The 14,121-nt window shown below is 41.1% G+C and overlaps 1 protein-coding gene across 8 annotated transcripts in view; it reads right to left on the minus strand.

Annotated features, from left to right (window-relative positions):
• PTPRF (protein tyrosine phosphatase receptor type F) overlaps nucleotides 1-14,121 on the minus strand; it is a 394,797-nt gene that overhangs the window by 198,500 nt on the left and 182,176 nt on the right. For all 8 annotated transcript variants that reach the window (XM_075097853.1, XM_075097851.1, XM_075097854.1 and 5 more), the window contains 2 exons: nucleotides 3,152-3,297; nucleotides 386-527 (listed from right to left, as the gene is read on the minus strand). In XM_075097853.1, the coding sequence (XP_074953954.1) occupies nucleotides 386-527; nucleotides 3,152-3,297 (288 nt within the window). The remainder of the gene's footprint in view (nucleotides 1-385; nucleotides 528-3,151; nucleotides 3,298-14,121) is intronic.

A 14,121-nucleotide genomic window follows, 5' to 3' on the forward strand; every position in this document is an offset into this window, starting at 1 on the left:
CAACATAGATTAAGTTTCTGAATGTGAGATACAATTCTTAGCTACCCTTCAGATAGGTATGATATCAAAGCAAACAGATGAGAGAAGTATACAAATGTCTCTTTAGCTAGCCCTCTGAGTTAGAAACGACACAACTCAATCACACAATACAACTAAAACACTTCAGCGTTTTAAACACAGCGTCTGCAATCCTTTCATAATTGTCTCAAAAATGTTAGGTTCTATCACTAGGAGAAAACATCGCAAATGATACAGGAAGAACATAGCTTTCCCAAACCAAGCTAGAATATCACCATGTCATTTAAAAGCACCACACTAACATGTAACTACCAAAGCCAAAGCCAGGTCTTCTGCATCCTAAGGCATGAAAAAACTTCCCACTTACCTTCTAACACTGTTAATTTGGCACTTGTGTTTATCTCCCCAACGCTATTGGTTGCTGTGCACTCATAGATAGCTTCATCTCGATGAACACGCAGGGGCTGTATCCGCAGAACTGATCCTGATCCGTCATCAAACTCAATAACCTTTAACAATGAAAAGAAAGCACTTCTTTACAGATAGCTTCTGCACTCAAAACTGATTATCAAAACAATCCAGGGGTTAAAAACCAAAAACCAAACCAAAGCAAGCCCTGTAAGCTATATAATACCATGCAATTAGTCAAGCATCCCAAGTCCAGAAATACAAAAATTTCAGAGTCAAGAACGTATTTGTCCTCTGAGGAGGCCAGAACAAATGAAGATCCAATGAGGTTCTTTATGAATCAATTAAGGTTGACAAATTATCAACCTGGTAATAAAGATGTGAATCCAATGATTTAAAACATCTGAGCCATATTTGTACTAATGGTTTTACTAATCACACTGATAGCAATTTAGTGCCAACTTTCACCTTGATGGAAGAGTAGAATGATATACTCCCGTAGGATTACCAGCAAAATAGTAACAAAACTAGAATAAAACCTTGAGCACCTACAGTACGTGCTAACTCCAGCAGAAAGTGAGGGTTTTTAATGTCCTTCAGCTTCGGGTACTTTGCAACTCTGGTATAATCAACAATGATGTAATTACCATTCCTTCCCCAGCATAATAAATCAAGTCCTTAATAAATCATTGCCTTTCCATCCATCCTGCTAAGCTGTAACATGCATGACTAACTTCTACATGGAAGAAAGAGTTATTTGTTAGTTTGCAGCTGGATCACTATACGCTACTCCTTAACGGCCAGACTGCGAAGACGCAGCCTCAGGCCACTGTTAATGCCAAACTCATCCTTCTCCTGTTACTGAGCGCAGCAAAAGTTGGAAATATTAACTCTACTGCAGACGGTGACAGCATGAGGGAAAGGCACAAGCCCCCCTCCCGTCACTTGGGAGCTGCAGAGAGAGATGACGAGACTAAGCTATGCTCTGTTCCAGACACATGTACATCAGCCTAGGACCTGCATTACCCCCGTACAAAACTTTTACCCTATTTTTAAGAGCCCTGTTTAGGAGTGCTCCTCACAGCATAAAGACCAAATGAGTGAGGAGGTAACCAAGACCACCAAAAATTTGTTATTCCTCACGCTGGAAGGAATAGCCCTCTGCTCTAAGTAATAGAAACAGCTTGCAAAAAACCCTAATTTGCGGTCAAGTAGCAGCAGACAGGACAGAGAAATGCGAACGTCACCATAGGACATTGTGAGGAATTAAAGGGGTTTTTTTTGAATACTCAATTTTAACTTAAATATGAAACTGTAACAAAATGCTAAATTTTCTATGACCTTTACATAGGATAGGGCTACCGCCAAATTTTAAAAAAAGATAAAGTCAGGTGGAGAGATTAATTCACTTCATTGATAAGGACTAAAAAGGTAAGGACTAAAAACGTAAGAGATGAAACAGCAGAAAAGCTCTTTTGCCCTTACTGTCCTTTTAACAAACATTCTATGTGACAGGAAGGGAGCTACAACTACTAAGCACCTGACAGACACTGACCAGATATGCTGTTCTTTTGCTAACGATGGATACCTCTTCCGTGTAATAACTCAGCATGTGTACATCAGATTGTTTATTAATTTTTTCACTTCAACTGAATTCCAATTTTCCTCCAAATAAAGACTAGCTTAGTAATGAGGTAAAATTAAAAGTTTCACTATCTCCTAATACAATAAAAATGCCTCAACTGTGTATCAAAACTGAAGTGAATAAAGGTATGAAATTGCTTGTATAAATGCATATAATACAGCATAGCCCTCTGGCCAGCCACAGTACGTGCCAAATTCACTAGAAAGGTTACATCTACTTACAAATTAGAATGTTTAAACGGTTACTATACAAACAAAACTTAACCTTTATTAGGGAAAATAACAATGTAAAACAAGATTAAAATTGATTACTTTAATCAAGGTTTTCTGCTCACATACAAAATCATGATTAAAATTGGTAACTTGAATCAATCCATTCTGGGCAGCAAAGTCATCTTGTGCTCCAGTCAGAAAAGCAAAAACATCAAAGACAGGGGATTAGAGGAAAGGCAGCAGAATGGTAGAAGTGTCACATTTCCAAGGGCAGTTTTAGAGAAAAGAACTCAACTCCAAAAAGGAAAGTGGAGAAATATGAACCAAACTGGACCCTTTTTCAAAAGCATTTCTGATACCTGCTCTTCCCTCTTCCTTTCTCTCAGACTTTAGTTCACAGGGAAGCCAATTCACCCTTCAGGATGACTTCACCATTCCCCTTCCAAGTGCATTTGTGGGAGAGATGGCAGTAACCATCACTTAGAAAGCCTTCCAGTAGTGATCTGGCATCCCACTTTTGACTTTCACTGGGGATAGCAGGCCAAGGAGGTGCCTTATCAATTTTCAAAATGAAAACAGAAAATTACTGCTAGATCCAACTCTCATCTGCCATCCAGTTTGGTGTAAATCCCAGTCTCCCATCTGAAGAAAGATGCCCTGTGTGTGTGCTTCCAGCATCATGCTCAAAGGACAACACCTGCTCTACAGATTGCATTGCTGCAGGGAAGGAAACTTACTTTACTCTAAAGCTCTAGACTCTACTGTACTGATGCAGAGATACCCAGGTTGCAATGATGATTATTGTGTAATTAAGACCTGCAAGCATTAGACTGATTACCGAATTTTTACTTTTGGATTTTGTAATTACCTCAAACCGTTGAGAACTGACTTTCTTCCCCTTCTTCATCCATGTGATACGAGGTTTGGGCTCTCCTGTTGCCTGACACACAAAAGAGGCCACTCCTCCAGAAATCCCAATCTGATCTTCAGGAGCTTTCATAAACGTTGGTTTGCCTGGAAAAATAACCAAATCACCCCCATGAGGACACGACATCAGACAAGCAAGGAATGTGTCATGTTAATAGTAAGATAATTGGCGCTCCTACTACAAATCCGGGATGAATGGCCTCGGCCACGCAAATTCAGCACAGACTGCAACATGACAAGCACAGTTTCTGCTTGAGTACCTTTTTTCCCTGAAATGAATACAGTCCATCTGGCTTGCCTGTAAATGAGGGCAATAGAGGGCTCCCCCCAGCCCCCTGGGCATTCATTCAGGTATATGACAATTTGGAACCATTTTTACGGTTTATTTTTTTAATAAATGGATTTTTGCAGGTTTATAACACGGTCATAGCACTGGAAATTACAGAACAGCTGACACATCAAATCTACAAAATGTACCATACGTTGGCATTAGTTTTCCTGAAAGCTGTTAAGACATTCATCAGAATTAGAAGATACAGTTTTAACTACACAAGAAAACAACCTTTAATTTCATTTTAGATGTGGATCAACATAAAAATCCTACAGTGTCTGGAAACCTGCACAGGCTGGCCTACGGTTGGTAAGAAACTAATCACTGAAAGTGAAAGTCAGCAAAGAAACCAAAGTGACAGAAACACTCAGAAAAAATAATAAAACAAAAATCATGTAACATTTAATAATCAATAAAATAAGTTTCATGAAAATACACTTGTGTCTTCTGGATTTACATGACAGACTTGGATAATACTAGGCACCCAGGTTGAACGTTATGTTTTCCTCTGCACTCACAGTACGAGAGAATTCTGCAATATGTGATGCGAGGGTCATTCTGAAACACTGCTTTGTCTAAGGGAGAAGCGTTTGATGATCTTGTTTCCCTATAAAGCACTAAAACATTTAACTCCACAGAGGGCGTTAACAGAGTCCAACCATGATATCACTCAGTGCACAGGTCACGGTAAGGCCGTGTTTCAAATACAGTTCTGATTGACCACCTCCAAAAGGAACCTGACCTATAAACAGAGCAGAGACAGCTGCTGGGATGTAGAAAGGATAGGAATGAGGGGAGAAACCTGTTCAACCCCAGGACACTGAACCAATGTCCCCAGTAGAGATGCTGGTGGTTCCACATCTTCACATTCTGGACATGTCCACGCGTATGTCTTTGAGGGAGAGGGGGGCGACATCTGTAAGACTTGGGTGGTTTAAACACGAAGCTTTTCATGAACTGAGGACTGCATTTCCCTGATCTAGGACCGAAACAGATTGACGATGCCAAAAGATTACAATCTTTAAATGCATTTTCCTAACATAAGAGATTAAAATGCTAAGGGTGCAGTTTCAAGTTAAAGCCGAGCCAGTCTGGCCACTTGCATCTATTGAAGGGGCCAGGGGGCCTTGCTTTGCTCTTCGTTCCTCTCCCCTCCCCGCCTCCAGCCCTGGCACCCAAACCCCTACCAGCACCTCTGGGGTCACCAGAGCCTCTGTGGGGCAGATTCAGGCCCCTAACACAGAAAGCCACTTCTTCCACCCCCCACCCCCCCCGCCCCTTTCTTTTCCAAGCAGGGTAAGGGAGCACAGTGGCAGTATCAGGTCGGGCTGGGGAGGGCACTGTATAAATGCTGCCTCTCCCTCAGCAGCTGCAAGCTGCCACCTGCCACATGAAGCTGCAGAGTGCATCTTAGCCCTTGAACAGCAATCTCTGAAGACTTTGCTAAAACTGCAGAATCCTCCTTAACCCCAGTTTCACCTTCTGATTCAGCCCATGCTAACTGCTTACAAAGATGCCCACCATCCCTACAGCGTGGCATGGGGTGACTCAACACGCATGGCAGCTCGACCAAGCGACATACTCCAACTACTGCTTTTGACAAAGTCCAGAGGCCAGGCTCTGCCCTCCTCCAACATGTGTGGAGCAGACCAGGGAGACTGCTGAGGGCCTGGGAGGCTTCTTGCTTCACGTGTGCAACACCCCTGTCTGTATGGGGTGTAGGTGGTGGCGAGGGGTCGCTGCAGGGGGGTCTTTGTGTGGAGACGTCAGCACTGCCCCACCTGCAGCCAGTTCTACAACGGCCCCACAGCAGAGCACAGTCAAGCTCACCACATAGGCACCACCATGAAACCAGGTTTAAAAAGTGGCAAAGTTCTTAAAGTAGGGAGCCCACCATCCGCCTACACAGAGCACAGGCACCAGGGGACATGCCCAACCGTGAACCCAGGTGATCTGGAGGTCACAGCTGAGACACTAGGCTGCAGGCCTGGACTTCTACTGTTGCTGCTTGCTCAGCTTTATTTCAAAAGGCCTCTGCAGACGGTGGATCCACCTGAGGTCAGCACTGTCCATGCAGAAGTGGATCCACATGCTCTGTGCTCAACAAGCTTCTGTGAAGGAAAATCACAGATCTGACCACAGGAATTCATCACACACAGGGTGTACTCAATTTTGCGATCCCTGATGAAGGGAGCCCCAGGACTGTGCAAAGAAAAAAGCTCAAAGCCCAGAAAATGCCGTTTAAGACATGATGGCTGCTGCCTGCAGTCTTTGGCATGTTGTCCTGACAGGAACAGCAAGCAATTATTAAGTGTGCTTTCTTAACTGATGCTGATTTCACATATTTACTCATCTATAATGACGTCTATTTCTACTTAGTTTGTATTTACATATATCTGTGTTTATTCACTTCTCATCTATCCCAGTGAAATGTTAATTTACCGTTCAGGCTGCTAGTGATTGCGGTGTGATTGACTGCTTTGCTATGCAGTGTGCTGAGCTGATGTCTTGTATTGCATTTCGGCAGTTGATTTGTTCTTTTGATTTTCTGTTATTTACTCTGTGATCTTAGTAAAATAGTGTAAATTTTTCAAATGACAAACACAGCAGAATCCAAAAACTTTTGTCCTTGAAAAATACAATGCAATTATATCTCTCACTGTACACCTACTCCCCAGCTTGCACACTGAGGACTTACTTTACTTTTGTACATCTTAAAAAAATCAATACTATTAAAAACCAGAACAAAAGGAAACTGAATGTTCACCGGCAGTAAAACCTAAAAAACCTGCTGCCTTGTTCAGCTTGAATTTACATTGTTGTAATGAATCTTTTTCCTCTGTACATTTAATTGAGCAACACTGATTTCTGGAAACCATTTAAATCCACTGAGACCGGTCATGAAAGTATACCTGTATATAAACCAAATTCTTACACAGTCTGGGAAATGGTATTCTACAAACCCATTTTAAACATTCATATGCCCTACAGTTTTGAAATGGAAGGAAAAGTACTAATGAAGCAAACCTAAAATCCAGAGTCCTGGCCCCAGGACAATAGCATCGGGCATGGGCATACATATTTTTTAAATGATTGGTAACTGTTACAGCAAATCCCAAAACTTATCTCAGTGAGAGCTAACAGAAGTGCGACAGATCATCCATGGAAATCCATAGTGTCTGTGGAAAATGGACGTTAAGTAGACTAGACTACCTCTCCACCTCCCCTCCAACCAGCACCTCTATAACTCTACTGGCTGGAGAAGCCAGACGTGGGACACATCACTAGTTAGCTCCAACAGACCGTAGTAACAACCACTAAGGATAGGGGCAATGATGGTCCAAAGCAGTTGTTTTATAACCTGTTTTGAGTGCTTGCACTCTTAGGGTAGCCCTAGAAACACAACAAGGAAAAAAAAACATAAGGATGTGCTGACATACAATTTTTAGCCAATAACCTAGTTCTTCTCTTTTTCCTCCCTTAAATTCAAAATGACCCGAGTCTCCACAGAAGATTACGCACGCACCAAGCTTGAAGTTAACTGTTTGTTGTTCAAACAAACTATAAACAAACACAAGGAACTGAAATGTCTTTCACTGTGAAATCCTGTCTTTTCCCTGATGACCTAAGGACCAGGCAAAGCTTAAGATTATTTTACTGAAAGTTTAAAAAAGAAAAAAAAAGTGATCGTATTCCAAAGACAAATCTGTGAAATATCAGCTTGAGAGAGAACCTCCCAAGCAAGTCTTGGGTGACAGCAGGGAGAGGTGCCGGATGGCTGGGTGCCCATCACACCCACCTTCGCTTACTCCACCGTGTGGAGTAACAACTCCAGACTAGTGTTTCTGTTATTTGATAATTCCAAGTCCAAACAACTCCAGCCGCTCTCTCCCTGGCCTCTCTACATAGTGTCAGATCCTGCAGCATGTTCAGTCCTCACCCTCTCAAGTGATTCTTCCTCCTCACTTCATAACCAAGTTCCCACTACACCAGGAATGGAAATTAATGGAAATTATCATCATTTCTACTCACTCCTAAGCTTCAGGCAGGAGAAAGGGAAAATTTTCACCTTGGCTGAAATTTCCCATTTGGTCTTGGGTTTCCCTGTTTGGCCTTTGGCTCAAAACTAAATTATTCTAGAGAGCTTGTGGGAACAATACACTTCTGAGGACAAAGACTGTGAAAACCAGAGTATTTTCTTGCAAGAGAAAAAAACAGGCTTCATCTTATTTGGCTGGGGGCTGGCAAAGAACAACTTGCTTAGACATGGTCTCCATCGAGAAACTAAAAAAAAGAACATTCAGAAGAAAAGGACTTTCCTTTCATAGTTGATAGTGCTGAAAAAGTCACTTGCTGAGCAAGCACAGATTCCTGGATAATCCTATAACGTGACCCACAAGGAGGGCCTTATGATGAGGAAGAGATGCTAGCAGAGATTTACGCACACACGGGTCTACTTCACTATGCTGGAAAACAGCAGCAAACTCATGCAGAGTCCTGGGCTGAGCTAGGGTGTGTGATGTTTTCACAAGAAATTCTCCCTCGAATTATATTTTAAGAGGTCCACAGGAACGTGGGTACAGAAAGCCAGAGACAGAAGCACAAGCTGCCACGTTAGGTATGCACAAAGTAAGGCTGTCGTCTGCCCTCCCCAGCAAAAGCAAATGTGATGGGTTTGGGAGGGGAACCTGAAGCCCTCAAATGCAGAATCTCTGGTCTATTGGAGAGCCACTGACACGACCTTCCTGCAGGGCAACTCGGAATGAGAGACAGCCAACCATGACAATGCATCTCCCTCACCATATTTTATACATAGAATCACTGCTGTTCTCTGGTATTCTAGACAATTTGCTTGTTGTGGAACAATTGTTATAAACCAGTAAACCATCTCAGCAGCTATTTTAAAATTTGCCCCACTAAACATTTGTAGCAGAGTAGTAACATTTCAGTTCTTTTTTTCAGTTTTCCTTTCTTTACCAGAGCAGTTCAGAGTCACACCATCATGTGTTGTTTTGAGACTGTGCAGCTTCTCAGTGAACCCAAAGAACCTTCCCAGGAAGAAAAGTCTCTTTTACCAGATTTCTTTCACGGCTGAGGCACAGAGCTCTAGCCTCCCTCTGATGTGGCATGGTATCCTTTATGTGAACCATGGCCTTTGAGAATTAACACATGATCTGCATTACCTCACTTGAGTATCAGCCAAACCCTTGAAAAATGGTGCTGGGTCATGTATATTTAGCACAGATCATTGTATTTTGCTATACATTAGGCACACACCAGTCACATAAGAGATGCTTCCTTGTAATTTTGTAAGAGCCAAAAAATTTCAAGTGGCTGAAACATAATATATGCCAACATAAATATGCTTCATATACCCAAATATTAACTTGCTTTATTTCAAAGACCCATCATTAGATGGTTTCTTAAAATAAATAGGAAAATTTAATTGAATCCTGATGCTTTTTCAGTATTTAGCACCCACATCAAATATACTTAATCCAAAAATTTTAATTCAGAAACTGGCAATCACACCGCTCCTCCTGTTCTTATGGATGCTATTTTTCCAGAGTTGCACACAGGTTTGAGAAAAATTAATTATTAAACACATATCTGCAATTAAGTGTTCTATGAACACTCACCTGCTGCGAGAGATTTTAAAGAAAAACATCTCTGTCCTCATGCTATAAGTGCCCACTGTTCTAAATAGAAGGGCAGCCAAAAATAAGACTCACGTTGTAGGAGAGGGGAGCTTGTATTTTTATCTGAAAGCTTTTATGACTTGGGCTAAATTAAGATTGAAAGTAGTCTCCATTGTGAAGGAAAACATTCAGTTGTGATATGCGATGAACTAGATAAGCACACACAATAGGCATACATGGGTAGCCTTATTTCAGTGCCTGGGCTAAATGAATTAAAAGTTGTTACTGACACAAGCAGGAAAAGATCATAATGGGAATAGTTCTTGAGTCTGGAAATTGTGAAATTCAGGTTTAAATCCCTGCCTTTAACCTTCCCCGTCACACATGCCAAGGCACAACTGTGCCTCAGCTTCCACTGTAAAACTTGCCTGCTGTTCTCACATGGCTGCTGTCAGGACAAATACACGAAAAATGATGATGTGGCTCAGTTGTTATAACACTGGGAAGAAACCAAGAATGACACAGACTTTCTCATGTTCACGACTGCATTTGAAGTGGAAATAAAGTGGTCTAGAAGACAGAGGTGGCCTATTCTTACATATACAGCCAGGGTATTTCTCTGTTTCCTTTATGATCTTGGATGATTGATACCTGTGCATGGATGGATGCCTGCTGGAAGGATACTCTGGTAAAACCTACTCTATGATTTCTCTCCTAAGCATCTGCTGCAGGGCAGGAGGCAAAGCAGTGGGCTCTCCAGCTATCCTGATGTTTAATATCATTGTTTTCCTTTGAATATACCCACCATCACCTAAACATTGTTCCTGTCCCCTTGGGATTATTAGGAATATTTGGCAAAATACAATTTTTCAAACTTGTACTTTTAATTCGTGTCTAAATTACAAGTAGGAAGAGCCTACATTTCTTTAACAACAGCTTACTAAAGCATCGGTTGGGGTGGGTCTCGGTGATCACAATGCTAATTAATTCCTTGTTTCTCCCATTTCGGTTTTATTTCACTAAGGTGACTTTGTAAATGAAACTTTTGTCCTTTATTGCTTGGTGCAAGGTACTTATTAAATAAATGCAAATATATATAGTGGGGCGTTGCATGCTTAGATACATACACAATTTTCTTTTTATCCAGTGAACGGATCATAACCCTTTCTCCCATCCACTTTAAAAAACACTTAACTGCATCCCAATCACGGAAAATGGCATTCCAAATTCAACACATTCCTCAGATCGCTCTGAATTACAGGTTACCTAATGTTACCTGCACATCCTCGTCTCTGTTTTATCATCTTACTGTTATTAAGTTTTAATGCTTAAGAGATTCCCAACAGCTAGGACAAATGATTCTGCACTTTCAATCCAATTTTAGTAGTTGAGTTTTCCAGCTCCAAGTGTGGTTGTCCATGATAATCAAATCTATAAACATTATGTCAAAGCAAGTTGCATTTCTCCTCACCTTCACCTCCTGACTTCCATAAAGTTACTCATAGATACCTTTTGAATTTGTACAAAATGAAACCAAATAAAGTGAACAATTAACATACAAACCTCTAAGAAGATGATCTTTTAACATGTTCAATGACCTCTGTAACTTTCAGCAGAAAAATTGTATTACGACAATAATAAAAGCAGCCATCCAGCAGAGGCTATGATTTTCCCTAAACACTAGCAGGAAATATGGCGAACTCAGACGCAAGGTACTCATTTCAGCAGCCAAGACCCACTGTGCTTTGTTTATATGCAGAAAGTTTAACTGAGCAGAACACAAGGGTATATGTTAGGTCAAATGTGTAATTTTATCAGTATTTATAATTACTTAAGCTCAGAAACTCTTATAATCTTTCATTCCCGCTTCTTCGTTGCTCACAATTTCTAAAGGCTATTTCCTTCCCATAAGCCCAGTCTAAAGGCAAAGCCTTGGATAGGAGTGAGGAGTCTCTGCAGACACATGGGTGGGAATATTCATACCCAGACTGGCATTTTCAAGCCCTCTTTTCTATGTTGCTAATACAGGATTTATACTTATTAAACTTGATACAAAACATTAAACAGTATCCAAGTAAAAATTGAATATTTTAAAAAGTCTTCTTAAAGAAGCATCTTAAAACCTCCTGTGTACTTCTGGTCAGTGTCTGGACAGTTATACATAAACCAACCCTGCACCAGTAGAAACTGAGTGTCCACTGTTAAATGCTGATGTTTGAAGAAACCTGCTTATTCCACAGAAATACAGGTTAAAAGCCATTAGTTCACTCAAGTGTTAAGGCCACAATTACTGGATATTAATAAACTACAGCAACAGCCTGTCATCATAGTATTGCACTTCAGTAAGTTTCTAATTCTGTATCTTCATGAATCACGGAAATTGTTGAAAGAGTTGAAACGCCTAAAATTAACTGACATGATACTGAAACAGAATTGTCTCTGACAACCATCGCACAGGGATGCTGTGCAAGTCACTCAGCAGCGCTGAACGTTTTGGGTGCTGATTTATTTGTGGAGAGAGTTTTAGGCAGGCAACTTAGACCTTAACACAACAGGGAGGTGGTTTCTCTTCACACCATATCTGCAGGGTGCCTACAGATTTTGCACACAGGGTGGCAAATTTTCTCCATTATTTTTCAAGGCTGCTGTAATTGCAATGTCTTTCTCAAAGTGCCTGGCTGGCTATCAGTATGAGCTGCTTTACATCTTAGTAAGAAAATCCCTAACTCTGGCTAATCCCTGTGCTGTGATTGACTCTTGTCCATGGGGTTTTTTTATATTTTTTGTGTGCCAGGAAAGGGGGGAAAAAAATAAATCAACCTCTCTACTATGAGACCATTCTTACAATTGCTTCCAATAACTGAAATAACACCTAAGTGGAAAAAGAAAAATATGCCAAGAAGCACAAAGCAGTCCCGCATACGACTGAAGAATACTGATTAAAAACAAAGCAGAAAAACAGCCCAGAAAAACATCCTTCTAGAACCTGAGGTCATCTTCATTTTACCTCCTCTGCTTCTATGTTTCCCTAGAGCACCCACAGCCTGAGTGTGCAGCTTGCCACATATCTTGGGGAAAAGCCAGACCCCTATATATGGGTTTAGCTCTTGATTGTAACTCGCCAGCATTTATACTAGTATTATACATAGCAGAAAAACCAGGGAGAGCAGAGAAGCACTGCTCTATCTGCAGACCTTCCAGCAGCTTCGCAGAATGGTTTTCTGCTTTGCTTTAATTTAAAATTGAAACCTGAAGTCAAACTTCCACCTGGTAATAGCTTAAAGGCACTTCCAATTAACTTGGTAATACACACTTTCTGAGTTAATAATTTTTTCAGCCTGTGTGTTTAATACAATTAAACATTTGGGCCTTTGGCCTTAGACCTTATTTAGCTTGAGAAAGTATTGCAAGGAGACTGCCTCCAATTATCACCATTTACACAACATTCACTTAAGGGCTTTCAAATGCATACATATAGAACATTCATTTAATCATACACAAAATTCGATACCTGAATCCAGGCCTCCTCTGTCTTGTACAGAATATGTACAACGGACAAGAGAATAATAATGCCAGCTACTGGCCTCTGAAATCAGTCATCCAACGCCACCCGAGGCAGCACGTAACAGCTGTTCCTGCTCCTAGGAACTTTTCCTTCCAATTCTGCATTCTGTTATTTGCAAATTTCTTCAAAACTTCTAAGCTAATAAAATGCATTGCATAGTGTAAAGAACCCATAAGATATGCAGAACCAGGAAACAAAGAAAGAACTGAAATCTTGTGCTTGAAAAAACATGAAAATTAATTTTGCCAGCATGCCTACCACATTAAACACCATATTCTTTTACACAAAAGGATTAAAAGGCTTTAATCCCTCTTTGCAAGCAGCTAGTTCTTGATTCAGCAGTTCAAAAGGCTTTGCCAAGCTCAGGTTTTTCCTCTGCTTTTAAGAATTAAAAGTGAGTGTAAACCTTATTTTGTAAACAGAGAGCATAGTACAATGATTTTAATAGAACTGGGAGCCAGAGTAAGAGACCCCTTCAGAATATCTGTTACTAAAGCAAAGGCATCCCAGCCTCTCAGGAAGGGACCTACATTTCATTTTAACACCACTGTACGTTGCGTTCTGTCCTTCTCCTAGTAATGAACCAAATTACTGCCTCATCTACCTGGTGAGGAAGAAGACACTGCTTAATGATAACAAGTACACTCTGGCAGTTCTGTTACACCAGTAATTTTTTTTTTTTTTTCCTATTTGTATCAACTTTTATTATGCAGCATCTGTAGCACAGTGTGCTGGTTTTGGCTGGGATAGAGCTAATTTTCTTCACAGTAGCTAGTGTGGGGCTGTGTTTTGGATTTGTGCTGGAAACAGTGTTGATGACACAGGGATGTTTTTCTTATTGCTGAGCAGGGCTTAACACAGAGCCAAGGCCTTTCTGCCTCTCGCCCCACCCCACCAGCGAGGTGCTGGGGGTGCACAAAAAGCTGGGAGGGGACACAGCCGGGACAGCTGACTCTGACTGACCCAAGGGATATCCCACACTGTATGACATCACACTCAGCATATAAAGGAAGGCAGAGGATGTTCAGAGTGATAGCTTTTGTCTTTCCAAGTCATCATTACGTGTGATGGAGCCCTGCTTTCCTGGGGGTGGCTGAACACCTGCCTGCCCATGGAAAGGAGTGAATGAATTCCTTGTTTTGCTTTGCTTGTGTGCACGGCTTTTGCTTTACTTATTAAACTGTCTTTATCTCAACCCACGTGTTCTCTCATCTTTACTCTTCCGATTCTCTCCCCCATCCCACCAGGGGGGAGTAAGCAAGCAGCTGTGTGGTGCTTAGCTGCCTGCCAGGTTAAACTACAACATACAGTCTACAGAAAACCAAGAAATATAATTTCCACATTTTAATGTTTACCAGAGTAAAAAATTTCATCAG

The sequence above is a fragment of the Phalacrocorax aristotelis genome, chromosome 6 (genome assembly GCF_949628215.1).
Source record: "Phalacrocorax aristotelis chromosome 6, bGulAri2.1, whole genome shotgun sequence".
In the NCBI taxonomy this organism is placed as follows: domain Eukaryota; kingdom Metazoa; phylum Chordata; class Aves; order Suliformes; family Phalacrocoracidae; genus Phalacrocorax; species Phalacrocorax aristotelis.